The sequence below is a fragment of the Canis aureus genome, chromosome 37 (assembly GCF_053574225.1).
Source record: "Canis aureus isolate CA01 chromosome 37, VMU_Caureus_v.1.0, whole genome shotgun sequence".
Classification (NCBI taxonomy): Eukaryota; Metazoa; Chordata; class Mammalia; order Carnivora; family Canidae; genus Canis; species Canis aureus.
Genome location: NC_135647.1, coordinates 9,490,291 through 9,503,396, shown reverse-complemented (window position 1 = coordinate 9,503,396; position 13,106 = coordinate 9,490,291). Strand labels below are relative to the sequence as shown.

At 42.5% G+C, this 13,106-nt stretch overlaps 1 protein-coding gene across 3 annotated transcripts in view; it reads left to right on the top strand.

The window, feature by feature from the left end:
• RNF144B (ring finger protein 144B) overlaps window positions 1–13,106 on the top strand; it is a 169,347-nt gene that overhangs the window by 95,655 nt on the left and 60,586 nt on the right. For 2 of the 3 annotated variants that reach the window (XM_077886226.1, XM_077886225.1), the window contains exon 2: window positions 12,455–12,655. In XM_077886226.1, coding sequence (XP_077742352.1) covers window positions 12,491–12,655 — 165 coding nt within the window. In that variant the 5' untranslated portion in view covers window positions 12,455–12,490. Of the gene's footprint in view, window positions 1–51; window positions 163–12,454; window positions 12,656–13,106 lie in introns of those variants that run through there. The other variant, XM_077886224.1, reaches the window with a different exon arrangement.

Sequence of the window (13,106 nt, the reverse complement as noted above, 5' to 3'; positions counted from 1 at the left end):
GCCCGCCCGGCCGCAGCCCTGCGGAGCGCCGAGCGCCGAGCGCCGAGCCCGGGGCGCGGAGCCGGCCGGGCCTCCCCGGGGCGCGCAGCCTGGAGGCGGGGCGCGCGGGGGTCGCTGCCCGGCAGCCCGGCGGCGCCCGGAGGACCGCGGCTCCCCTGCCAGGTAGGTTCGGCGTGGCGGGGCCGGCGGGGTGCTGGCCTGGGAAAAGGGGGGAAAAGGAAAAAGGACACGAGTCTCGGACTCCCTGGTTCGGAGCTTCCCTTCCTGGCTGCGGCGCCCCGGCCGCGCCGCACCGCGCTCGTTCCGCGCCTCCAACACCTGTTAACTTTCACCAGCGGGCGCCCCTGGAAAGGTAAAGAGAAGGTGATTATCGATCGGACGGCCTCCGCGGGATGTACCGATGGGCGAGGTCGACGTGAGCTCAGCCCCCCCCCCCGCCTTTCTCGGGGAGACCAGACCCCCAGTCGGCACCACCGCAGACGCTCGCCGCCCGGTGTCGGGAGTGCGCGGCCCTGGGGCCCGGGCGTCGACCTGCATCGCGGGAGGACGAGGGGGTCTTGCTGATCCTGATGATTTTGTCAGGGAATTGCTGATAAGGCAGAGCGGGACTCGGATCCTCTGTTGCTGGTCTCAAGTTTTAAGTTAAAATGAAAGCGATCCCCTTGTCCGCAGAGACAGGGTCCCTTGAGCTGAGGTCTCTGCAAGCACCTTTTGCTCTGGTTTAGGAGTTTCGGGAATTCCGCTGTGCGTCTGCCCCGGATGCCTGCCTCTACTTCCCACGCTCAGACTTCTCAGGAATGAATTCTCCTGTTCTGGAGAAATGCCCTCGTTCTTGCTTCCACTATCGTGTGCCACTGCATTTCTTGCTGCTGCACCGATCTTGACTAAGCGTTAGCTGGGGGGTCCCTGTAGGTCCCTGTAGGTCCCTGTAGGTCCCTGTAGGACCCTGTAGGAGGACTGTGCTCTTGTAATGCGGCGTTTCTGGATGTTAATTTGAACACTGCAAGGTCTGATTAAAGAACAATGTATCTTAGCATTTCGGAAGCAGCAGATTGGGGGTGGGGGGAGAGAAGGGGGGGGGGGGTCTAGGCCCAGAAACAAAATAAATGAACTTTGAGATGACTCAGTTTTCAGGGTGTGGGTAAGAGGCAAAAAGGAATCCAGCCAGTCTTACTGAAGGATCTGGCTGCTGCAGTTTGCGCTGAAATGGTCCCTGGTCCCTTTCACATCCCATTGCTCTGTGGATCCCTCCTTCTCCTGACTCTGTCCTCCCTTCCCTTATGAACAGAACTTAGTTCTGTTCCTAAGTAGCAGCCCCTCAAGTATTTCTGAAACCATCTTGAAGAGGAGGTGGAGGGGGCGAGAAAGATCTATGTAGCCGACCCTTGAGCCACATTGAGAGAATTGTATTCAGTCCAAGGCCGCGTTTTCACACACCTCCAGTTTTACCTGTGCGCACCTGTGACTCACCTCTTTTTCTTTGTGGAGGGCACACACTTGGAAAAATAGGAAAGAGAAAAAACTCTTCTGTTTCTCAAGTTTTCTCTGACAAATTGAAACTTCTTGATGAGTAAACAAATACAAGGTAAACGTGTATAGAGAATGTAAGAATAAAAAGGATGTCAAGTAGCAGAATTAGGCAGCTTGACATTTTATTTAAAACAGAAGAAAACATAACCAACCCCCCCCCCCCCGCCAAACCCTGAAGCAATCACCCTAGATAACTTTATCCTGCACTACTGTGCTGGAAGTGAGGTGTGAGTGTGGTCAAGCACTGTCCATTTACCCAGAGTTTTACAAATATTTACAGTCATCTATGCCAAATATCTTTGCACTGAGCCCCAGAGAACATTCTCAGCATTCAAAAGCTCCATTCTCATGAATGGCTTCAGTTCATTGGCAATTTAAAGGCATCCAGGCTTTCAAACTAGGTCAGTTTAAGACATGTCTTTTTTTTTTTTTTTTCCCAATAATTAAGTTTTTGGGTCTCCCAGATTATGAACTAGGTTTTCTGACGCAAGCTTGACAGCAGAGTGAAAAGTTATGCTCTATCTACAAAGAAAAAAAAAAGCTTATTTTATCTATGTAATAACCATTTAGCTTCCCCAAAACTACCTTTCTTTTCAACAATAGTACTTTTAATTTGAGAAAGTATATTTATATTTTTTGTTTTTGAGAAGCAGCTTTAATATTTTGGGTGTTCAGAAACATTTCTGAGGACTTCAGAATCCTATCTTTGTAGTGTTTCTGCTAATCCTGGCTTCCGTGTTTGCCCTGGCCTTGACTTAAAACGTTACTTTCTTGTTGAGTGAGATTCTTAGTGTTTGAAATCACTAGTTTGAGGTAGAGGTCAGGAATCATGCTGAACCCAGATGTTGGTAGAGGGTCGAAGTCCAAACAGTTTTGACTAAACCTACTTTGTGCAACTGATTGTTTTGGATACGGGCAAGGAGCCAAGATGCCACACAAATCATGCTTTCCATGGTGAGTTTTGGGAAATAGGGATCTGCAGCCCTTGCTCCGGAATCCTGAGATCTGATTTGGCAAGAATGCCCTACCTGAGTTTATAGAAGCTCCTTAGCTCTAGCACATTTCCAATAGCTTTCACCTTGGCATTTGTTGGAAGTGAATACACGTGAGAGCCAGGCCTTGCATATTCTCTCTCCTCCATGTACATGTAAAGAAGTTCTCCACTGGGACACCTGGGTGGTTCAGCAGTTGAGCATCTACTTTCAGCTCAGGGCATGATTGCAGGGTCCTGGGATCGAGTCTGGCATCAAGCTCCCTACAGGGAGCCTGCTTCCCCCTCTGCCTATGTCTCTGCCTCTCTCTCTCTGTGTCTCAAATAAATAAATAAATAAATAAATAAATAAATAAATAAATCTTAAAAAAAAATGGTATCCACTGCAGGATCCAGTGACTACTGACTGCCAGATGTGCTCTAGATGCTGACGATAAAGAGAAGGATAAGATGTGGCCTCTGTCTTGAAGGAGTTGGTATAAGCTTGGATATGACATTGTTTGGGGTTGCAATTTTTAATTTGTGTTGCTTTACCTGAGCCTGTTAGAGGTTTGCCATCTTGACTTTTTTTTTGTAATGTTTCTTCTATGTCGTCTGAGCCTTACATAACTCGAAGTGGCATAACAGTACCGAAGTTCATTTATTTAATTATTTAAGTTTCAATTTGCTTGTTCACCTTCAGGTACATGTGGGAGGTCTTGTACAATGTTCCTATTTTTATTAACTTTGGCATTTGCTTTTGCTCATTTGATGGGTACTTCTAAACCCAATGCATCACACTGCGGTAGTTATTAAAACATGGAAGACTGTACATTCAGGAGAGTAGAAGTGGTCAATGTTTTTGCAACACAGAATGAGAAACTTCTCGTATGTGATGAGACCTCCGTTCTTGAACTGAAAACACACCTAGGGGCAATATACTTCTCAAATTATAGCAGAAGCTACAGCTGATCATGTGGCTTGTAGCTTCTGTTAAAGAACATACTTTGAAAGCCGTGTCTCATTGGTTGCCAGTTCCTCTGCAGTCATGAGTTTGAGTCCCAGGCCTTGAGTCAACTGGTTCTTTGTCTTTGAGGGAAGACAGAACAAGCAAGACATCTCTCACTTGGCTCTTTATTGGACTTGTGGCTGAAGCTATAAGCCCACAAACTGTCCTGTGTATTATTACATAAAACTATCTGTTGACAACCTCCTCCACTAGTTTATTCTTTGTAAGTGGGGACTGGTTTTAACCACTTTGACATTCCTAACACCTAACATGTGGAATTCAGTTCCTTGTGGGTCAACTTGGTTTCCTGCATTATTGATTTTTTTTTTTTTTTTTTTTTTTAAGGAATTGATTTGGCAAAGGCATACAAAAAAAAGCAGGCTGCCCCTTGCTTAGTGTGAGATGGAAAGGAGTCCTCTCTCAAACCGGTTTTTAAATTTGTTTGTGTTTAAAACTTCTGTATGAAACTTTCGCAAGACGGGATAATACATATATACAGATGTTTTTATTCATTTGGAGAAAACATTTTGATTTAGGTATTCGTGCTTTAGCAACTGTAGTTTCCTGGCAGCGTCTTGACCCGAGAAATAAGCCCATCTCTTGCTCTATGGGGCTTTCTGAAATAACACTTCTCCTTGATCTGTTAATTACATCATTGTCTGACCTGCCTGTAAGTGGCGTCCCTTCCTGCTTCTGGACTTTGTTGTTATGCCAGGCAGGGGAAAGAAAATTATTCAGCAGGGCTGTATGAATAATTGTGGGAGGCAAGGGAACCACTGATTAAAACACGGGGTGGGCTGGGCACAGTGGTGATGTCGAGGAGGGAGCTACCATGATGAGTGTAAAATTGCAATGCCAAAAATATCATTGAGCTGTTATTCTCCTTTTCACTCCTACCTTCTTTGTTAAGGTTTTTTTTTTTTTTTTTTTTTTTTTGTTAGGAAAGCTGGGAATGGATTTTCTCCTCTTGGGCCTTTCCCTGTAGTGGTAATGAGAACATGGAAAGAAGGCAAGAAAAAAGAAATGTACTTTTTAGGAGAAGGATCAACATTTTGCCAATGTTAAAATTTGCCATCTCAGATGCCTGTACTCTATAGGATTTAGAGAATTAGCTTATCCCAACATCATCTACTTTGGTGGCCATTATCTTGACAGATCTTTCTATATATTTTGTAGGCGAAAAAAAGTAAAAATTAGATATTATTCTCACTATAAAAAATTGTAAGTAGTTGAGGTGATGGATGTATTAATTAACCTTATGGTAATCGTTTTGAAACATGTATAGACATACAGGTATATACAAACATGTGTATGATCACTGCATTGTATACCTTAAACTTATACAATCCTATTAATTGATTATATCTCAATAAAGCTGGAAGAAAATTAGATCTTGTTAATAGCTGTACTAGGCTATACAGAATCTAATAGCAAAGAGACTGTCAAGAAGCAATATCTGCTAATATTTAAGAAGCTAGTCCTAATGGAGTGTCTGTCCTTTTTACCCACGTAATAGTTAATGGGATATGTTTGCGCACCAGTTCCATTTTTAGAAGCTAACAATCTCCGGGTTACACATTTATAATCTTAATGCCATCCTGGTACCTGTTGAGATGAAGATGTTGAAAGTTAAGGAATTACAGACTGAAGTATTTTTTATTTCCTGGTTTCCTCTGAATGAGGCTGAGAAGCAGTGGGGGGGAAGGACACCATTGTCCCTTCCTATCCCATGAAGCACAATGGTAAACAGTCTTTTACACAACACTGCTACCTCACAAGGCCTGAGTAGGTGAATATTTACTTCTATCACATCTAAGAATTAAGTATTTATTAGATTTGTTTATAATAGAGAACAGCGTCTAATATATATTTTGCAAATAATGACAAAGTGGTGTCCTATATGTGCTGCCAGATATCTACTCATTGGCCTTGAGCAATATTCTTTTAAAAAATAATTAAATAGATATAAAATATTTCTGTTTTTTTTTTTCCCCAGAATTTATGTATGAGAAACACATAGAGAGAGGTAGAGACATAGGCAGAGGGAGAAGCAGGCTCCCTGTGGGAAGCATAATGCAGGACTCGATCCCAGCACCCTGGGATCACACCCTGAGCCAAAGGCAGATGTTCAACCACTGAGCCACCCAGGTGTCCCTATTTCTGTTTTTCTGATATTACTGGATTTGTACTGGCTCATCTAGTCCTTAAATGATGCAAAGGTGCAAGCTGAGAGTAGAACCACAGCACCGGCCACTGTGGAGATCTACCATAAATCCTTGTAACACCCATTCTCAGCCAACTGGTCTACCTTCCATTCCAGACTGTATTTAGGGTAGAACTTGAACAAATGGCTATTGGCTGTTGATGGGCCAGCACTTCACTAGACTCCGTCAATACTATCTGAGTCATTAATAGCTTCTGTTAAGGGCCTGAACTAGCAGCTAAATAAATAATTGTATTAGGCAGGAGTGCTAAGGTCAATGCGATACTAATTTTCAGATTTTGTTGAGTAGAATCTGGTTGCCTGCCATGTCATTCTTAGTTGGTATTGGGAGAGCTCTCCTAACAAAGCAGAGATGGGATCTTCCGATTGCTATATCATTCTACTCTGTTAAGAGTATCGGCTTCCTGAGAAAAATCTCTCCATTATAAAGGTAGCAGTTCAGCCTTACCTTCCCCACTACCTACCCTTCTTGAAAACCTTTTCCTTTGTTAGGTCTATGTGAGTCATGCATTCATATCTTTTATTCCAGCTACCTCACAGGAATGACTCGGTGTCTTACATGAGCATGTAAACATTTTGAGAGTATTCCTCTGTTTTATCCCTTATTCTATATATATATATATATATATATATATATATATATATATTTATTTATTTATTTTTTCTTTCAATATCCCTTATTCTTGAGTAAATCTTCAACTTTCATGGCATGGCATAGTTTGGAAGTAAGATCTCAGCACAGATCAAGTAGATTTTTACAGAAACCTTCTGTTACATCAATAATATCCACTTGACTCATTTTGTTCACTTTCTCCCTCTCTGGGTCTCTTTAACTATGCTTTATCCATTTATCTAAGTTCAAAAATTTTTGCTGAATGGTGTAAAAATTCCTGAATAACTAGATAAGTATCCTGGTAAAGCAGTATCCCTTCCAACTGCATTATCTTTTTGTGCAAAGGAATGATTGCTGTGATTTTTGGGTAGTGAGACAGGCGTAACCTACGTTAGTTAAAAATACTTTGAAAGTTGGCTCTCACACCCTCTGCATTTTTGGAGCAGATTGCTTTTTCAGGCCACCAGCAGAATATGAAAATTCCTTATACATCCTGTGCTTCCAGCATAGCTTGTGAAGTATTCCTTTCCTTGGCAATTCTGATCAAAACACATGAGGGGAAAAGTGACTTTTATATTCTTTTCTATCTGACAGTACTAGCTCCTCACATGATGAACACTTTATGGTACAAGAGACAATCAGGCTAGGAAGAACCGCTGATTCCCCTTTCTTGGTAATTTGGTGCAAAATCAGATGATTTAAAGGGCCTTTCTTTGCTTGCACGCCCCAGCCTATCTGCCCTGTCATGTGGCTGCTTATATTTAAGCAAGTGATGCTTCTACAGTTTGGGTGAAGTCCGCCTTCACCACCACCGCCTCTCCCAACCCTGCCACCAACTTTAGAAAGTTCAAACCTAAAGGCAGCGGTCAGGTTTCTTTTCTTCCCAACCTGCCGGTTGTGTTCTCTGCCAGAAATTCTTTTCTCACTGGGTTCTTGACACCCAGTAAGAGGCTCAGTCACATTTGTAGTAATTATAAAAGCAATTACAATTGCTACTGTTTTAAACAAGCAGTAGGCCGGAGCATTCAAGTCACTTTCTTATTTTAGGTAAAACATGAGGTATGAGGTAGAACAAGTTGAGCAAGCTAGTGAGAACGAGTTATGAGCTCTCGCTCTCGGGAGGGAAGACTTCTTGGAACCCAGAGGGGTGTGGGTGTGGATTGTCAGCTTACCTGTGAAGTTGTATCCTGTGACAGAGTCCGGAGCTGCAGATGTGTGGTCACCTTCTTCTGGACACCCCCCGAGAGTCATGCTAATGCTCATGGTTTGGGTGTGCAGATGAGCTTCTGCTCTTGGTGGTTGCATGTCATGAGACCCAGGAATCCTGGGAAGACATAAACGGAGGACCACTAGGATGCCTTAGAGCCACTGACCAGCATCTGTGGGAGACAGTCTCAGGGTTTTCCTAATGATTGCTTGCAGAGCTCTCTATGTAATGAATCAATGGGGAAAGGATTTCTTGTTTGATGCCTTTTTTCTTTTTTTTAAATGAAGCACTCATTCATTCTTAAAATGTTCATTACTGATTTTGCCCAGAGCAAAAACCAAGAAGCTAGTTTCAAACTGTGTCTGATGAAGTCTCTGTCTTCTGTGATGGTGTCTGGGAGGCTGCTGAGGGAAAGGTCCAGGGGACCTGGCCCAGCTCTGCTAGTACTGCTGGCCCCAGCACGGCCTCCCCTTAGCTCCTTGAAATGGTGGCAGTTCACTTACAATTGTGTTTTTCTAAAATTCCATTGCTTTAAAAAATGTCCGAATGCCATCACTTTAGGGAATTGGTGTTATGGCACACAGAAACATAAATCATTTCTTTTTGAAGAATCATTTTGGATTGTTCACATCTCAAAGAGATGAAGTACGTGACCTCCTTCCTGAGTCTCCACTACAAGCACTGCCTTGTTTGGAATGCTTGGAATTTTTGTTGTTGTTTTAACAAAACAGGTCTCTGCTTTGGAAAAGGCTTTTGTCATAAAAATTACACTTTAAAAAGTTGTGTGTATATTAAACCACTTTATCGAGGTAGGATTGACAGACAAGAAGCTATTCATATTTAATATATACAACTTGATGAGTTATATGCCTGTGGAATAGCATAATGCTGATACTTAACAGTGTTATATTGCATACTTAGAAATCTGCTAAGAGGGTAGATCTTATGTTAAGTGCTCTTGCCACACACATACACACACACACACACACACACACACTGATAAATAAAGGGGGCAGGAGGAAACTTTTGGAGGTGATAGCTATTTTTAAATAAAATATTTTATTTATTATTCATGAGAACACTGGGAGAGAGGCAGAGACATAGGCAGGTTCCCTGTGGGGAGCCCCATGCGAAACTCGATCCCAGGACCCCGAGATTACGACCTGAGCCAAAGGCAGATGTTCAACCACTGAGCCAGCCAGGTGTCCCTATTTTTATATTTTTGTAACTTTGATTTTGTAACTCACAAAGCAGAGAGTGGAAACTTAATGGACATGGCAAGAGAGGAGATTATGTTTCAGGTGGCCACGATTAAGACCATTTCTAGTTCTGCTTTCAAAAGAATTCTAAGAGATAACCTAAGAAGTATGCAATTACATATTTGTTTCTCAAGTGTTATAGGTCTCCTTAATAAAGAGAGGGGCAGCCCGGGTGGCTCAGCGGTTTAGCGCCACCTTCAGCCCAGGACCTGTTCCTGGAGACCTGGGATCGGGTCCCATGTCGGGCTCCCTGCATGGAGCCTGCTTCTCCCTCTGCCTGTGTCTCTGCCTCTCTCTCTCTCTCTCATGAATAAATAAATAAAACCTTTAAAAATATATATAGAGAGACACCTGGCTGGCTCAGTCAGTAGACCATGCCGCTCTTGGTCTTGGATTCCTGAGCTCAAAACTCACATTGAGGGTAGAGGTTATATTAAAAAATGAAACAAAAGGGATCCCTGGGTGGCGCAGCGGTTTGGCGCTTGCCTTTGGCCCAGGGCGTGATCCTGGAGACCCGGGATTGAATCCCACATCAGGCTCCTGGTGCATGGAGCCTGCTGCTCCCCCTGCCTGTGTCTCTGCCTCTCTCTCTCTCTCTCTCTCTCTCTGTGACTATCATAAAAAAAAAAAAAAAAAAGAAACAAAAAACCAAAATAATATAGGTTAAGGCTGTAAGAAATAATTGACTTTGTTGAAGAATACCTAGGTCTTCTGCTGGGTTGGAACAACAGGATTTACCTACTCATAATTGCTTCTTCCAAATGGGCTCTTCATGCAATTGACATTTGTGGTGGGAAGGTGGTTCAGCCTGTGTCATTCCTGTCTTTCCTCCTCAGGAAGCATTTGCTGGCTACATTTCTTCTGCTTCTTCTAAAATTGTATTAATTTTTAACATTTTGATTCCAGTATAGTTAACATACAGTGTTATATTAGCTTCAGGTGAACAATATAGCAGTTCAACAGTTCTATACATTAATACATTACTCAGTGCTCATCATGAGAAGTGTACTTCTTGATGTTTGACTTGGGATTTCTCTTTTTGAGTGCAAAGATAATTGGAATATATGGTATGCACCATGTTGGGAAAACAGAAATGTGAAGACAGCAGTTGGGGGAGATTGGTGATATATGTGTTACAGAACGGAGGTGTCTTGGAGAAACAAACAAATGATAGTTGTTTAAGTGTCAACTGCAAGGAGGAGACAGACAAAATCACTTATTTTGACTCCTAATTGACCTTCAAGATAGATTTTCCCTTCAAAATACTGAATTTGGTAGGCATGTTGTTTTGCTCTTGGATGATAGCTAATTAATAGTTAATCAAATAAGAACACCATGTCTCGAACCGTATTGGGCCTTTCCCAAGAAATATCATGGAAGCCAATCACTGGTTAGCTTCCTATTCAAATGTATTTTTAATTAAGTCTACTGCTACTCAGGGAGGGAGTAGGGGAAAAACCTTGAATATTTCAGGTTACTAGAGTTAGTAACTATTGATTCTCTCTGGTATGATATTAAGTTGGTGGAGCTGGACCTCAAAAATTTCTTTTTCCTTCCATCTAATCCAGTTTGTTTTTCTCTCCATTGTTGCGTACCTTTGTGCGTATATATTGAGACGTAAGCCACTGTAGGGCTGTGTAGCAGATGCCAAACATGTAATTTCTTTTGCCCAAAAATGGGGGGGTGGGAAGGAAAGAGTCTGGTTCTTGTAGAGGGAGAGGCTCTTTAGAATGATTTCTGTTGGCCACAGTCTTTTAAAATAGTAAGAACTTTAAGATTTTGCTTTTCTGTAATTAGAACATGGAATTTCTTGATATGATCTAAACTATGGAAGATTATTTTTACAATTACTTTACCTCTTGTAAAGATAATCTGAATAAAAACAAGTAGAAGGGCATCAGCTCTAATTTTTATTTTTCAGTGTAGAAAAATCCTTTCTATATTTATGCCATGTTTGGAGACAGATTTCACTCTGTATAGTTTTAGTAATCTTATGATACTTGTAGTCATAGGTTTTTGGTCTCTTTCTCTCTCCTTTCCCTCTTCCCTACCCCTTCTTCCTTCTCTCTCTCTCTCCATGTTCCATCCCTCCATGTAAAACCCACTTGTGAGGCAGCCCTTGTGTAGTGGACCAGGCTTTGGGCATCGTTTCAGAAGATGGAGGTTTGAATTTTGCTCTGCTCTATACAAGTTCTGAGAATTTTGGCCTATTATTTAACTTCTGAGGACCTCAACTCCTCTACGGAGCGAAGGAAAAAATCCTCAGGGTTGCAAAAGTTGAAATGAAATGACGTATGTGAAGGAACACAGTTAACACTGATGAACACAGTGAACACTGTTGAAAAAAATGTATTGGTGTAAGATTATACATAACATAAAATTTACCATTTTGGTCATTTTAAGTGTATAATTCAGTGGCATGATGCACACTCACAATCTTGTGCAACCGTCACACTATCCATTTGCAGAACTTCGTCATTATTCCAAACAGAAACTCCATACCCATGAAATAGTAACTCTCTAATTCCCTCTGCCTCTACTTTCTGTCTCTCTGACATTGACTTGATAGGTACCTCACATTGATGGAATCACACCATATTTGCCCTTTTGTGTCTGGCTTATTTCACTTCTCATAATGTCTTCAAGGTTCATCTGTATTGTAGCGTGTGTCACAGTCTCATTCCCTTGTAAGGCTGAATAGTATTCCATTGAGTGCTTGTATCACAGTTTGTTTATCCATTCATCTCTTTGATGGGCATTTGGATAGTATCTGCCTTTTGTCCATCATGACCACTGGTGTGAGGCACATTGATGTGCGAGTGTCTGCACCCTAGTTTCAGTTCTTCTGGGTGTACACCAAGGAGTAGAATTGTTGGATCATATGGCAATTCTTTGTTTAATTTTTTTGAGTGACATCCTGTTTTCAAGTATTTTTGTTTTTTAATCTGTTGGATTGTAGTGATGCCACTCCTGAATGGTGTGTTTGTTCTTTGTGGTCCTTTCATTCCCATAATTTACATGCAATGAGTCAGGATGGTGAGATCACTTTGTTTGTTTATTTATTTATTAAAGATTTTATTTGTTTATTCAACAGAGAGAGGTGTGTACACATGTAGGGTCAAGGGGCAGAGGGAGAGGGAGAAGCATGTTTCCCTGCTAAGCAGGGAGCCCAATGTGGGCCTTGATCCCAGGACTTTGGGGTCATGACCTGAGCTGAAGGCAGAAGTTTAACTGACTGAGCTATTCAGGCACCTCTAGATGGTGAGGTCACTTTAAATGTCAGGACTCCAGGGGCATCTGAGTGGCTCAGTGGTTGAACATCTGCCTTCAGCTCAGGGCATGATCCTGGGATCCTGGGATTGAGTCCTGCATCAGGCTTGCCTCAGGGGGTCTGCTTCTCCCCCTGCCTCTCATTTTGTGTCTCTTATGAATAAATAAACAAAATCTTAAAAATAAATGTCAGGACTTCAGGAACACCTTGCCAAGGTGGCAAGCTCTGTAGCCCATGGTTCTCAGAAATGCCTCTGTTGTGCACTAGGCATCAGAGAAGGTAAAGGTTTGCTCTGTTGGTTTGCAGGTGTGTTGGTTAAACAACAACTGTGTGAATGAATATCATATTTTCTGCTTTGGACCTTCTTGCAGAGATCGAGGAAACTGAAGAACGCTGAGGACAGGTGGATGGGCTCCATTGGTAGGCTCCACTATCTCACCATGACCACGGAAAATCCGATGCCAGGAGACCTGGCTCCAGCCCCCCTCGTCACTTGCAAACTCTGCCTGTGTGAACAGTCCCTGGACAAGATGACCACACTCCAGGAATGCCGGTGCATCTTCTGTACCGCTGTGAGTTTTCCTTGATGCTGTCATCATGAGCATGAGGAAATGCAAAAGGGGAGAATGAGAAAATGTACAGGATAGGTTTCTGTGGCTTTCTGAGAAGTCAGGGTTTGCTACAACAGGCTCCTGTTTGGGAGGGAAAACTCCACGTTTGGATCGGTTTCCAAATAGTATCTTGAATGGTAAATCTGATCGTCACTGTTTTTTAGGCAAAGGATAATGTATGTGTGAAATTTAATGCTTGGTTAAATAAGAATCTGTTCTTAAGTACTAGGCAAGAACAAAATAGAAATTTTTAAAAGAGATTTTATTTATGTATTCATGAGAGGCACACAGAGAGAGGCAGAGACATAGGCAGAGGGAGAAGCAGGTTCCCTGCAGGGGGCCTGATGTGGGACTCGATCCCAGGACCCAGGATCATGACCTGAGCCGAAGGCAGACACTCAACCACTCAGGC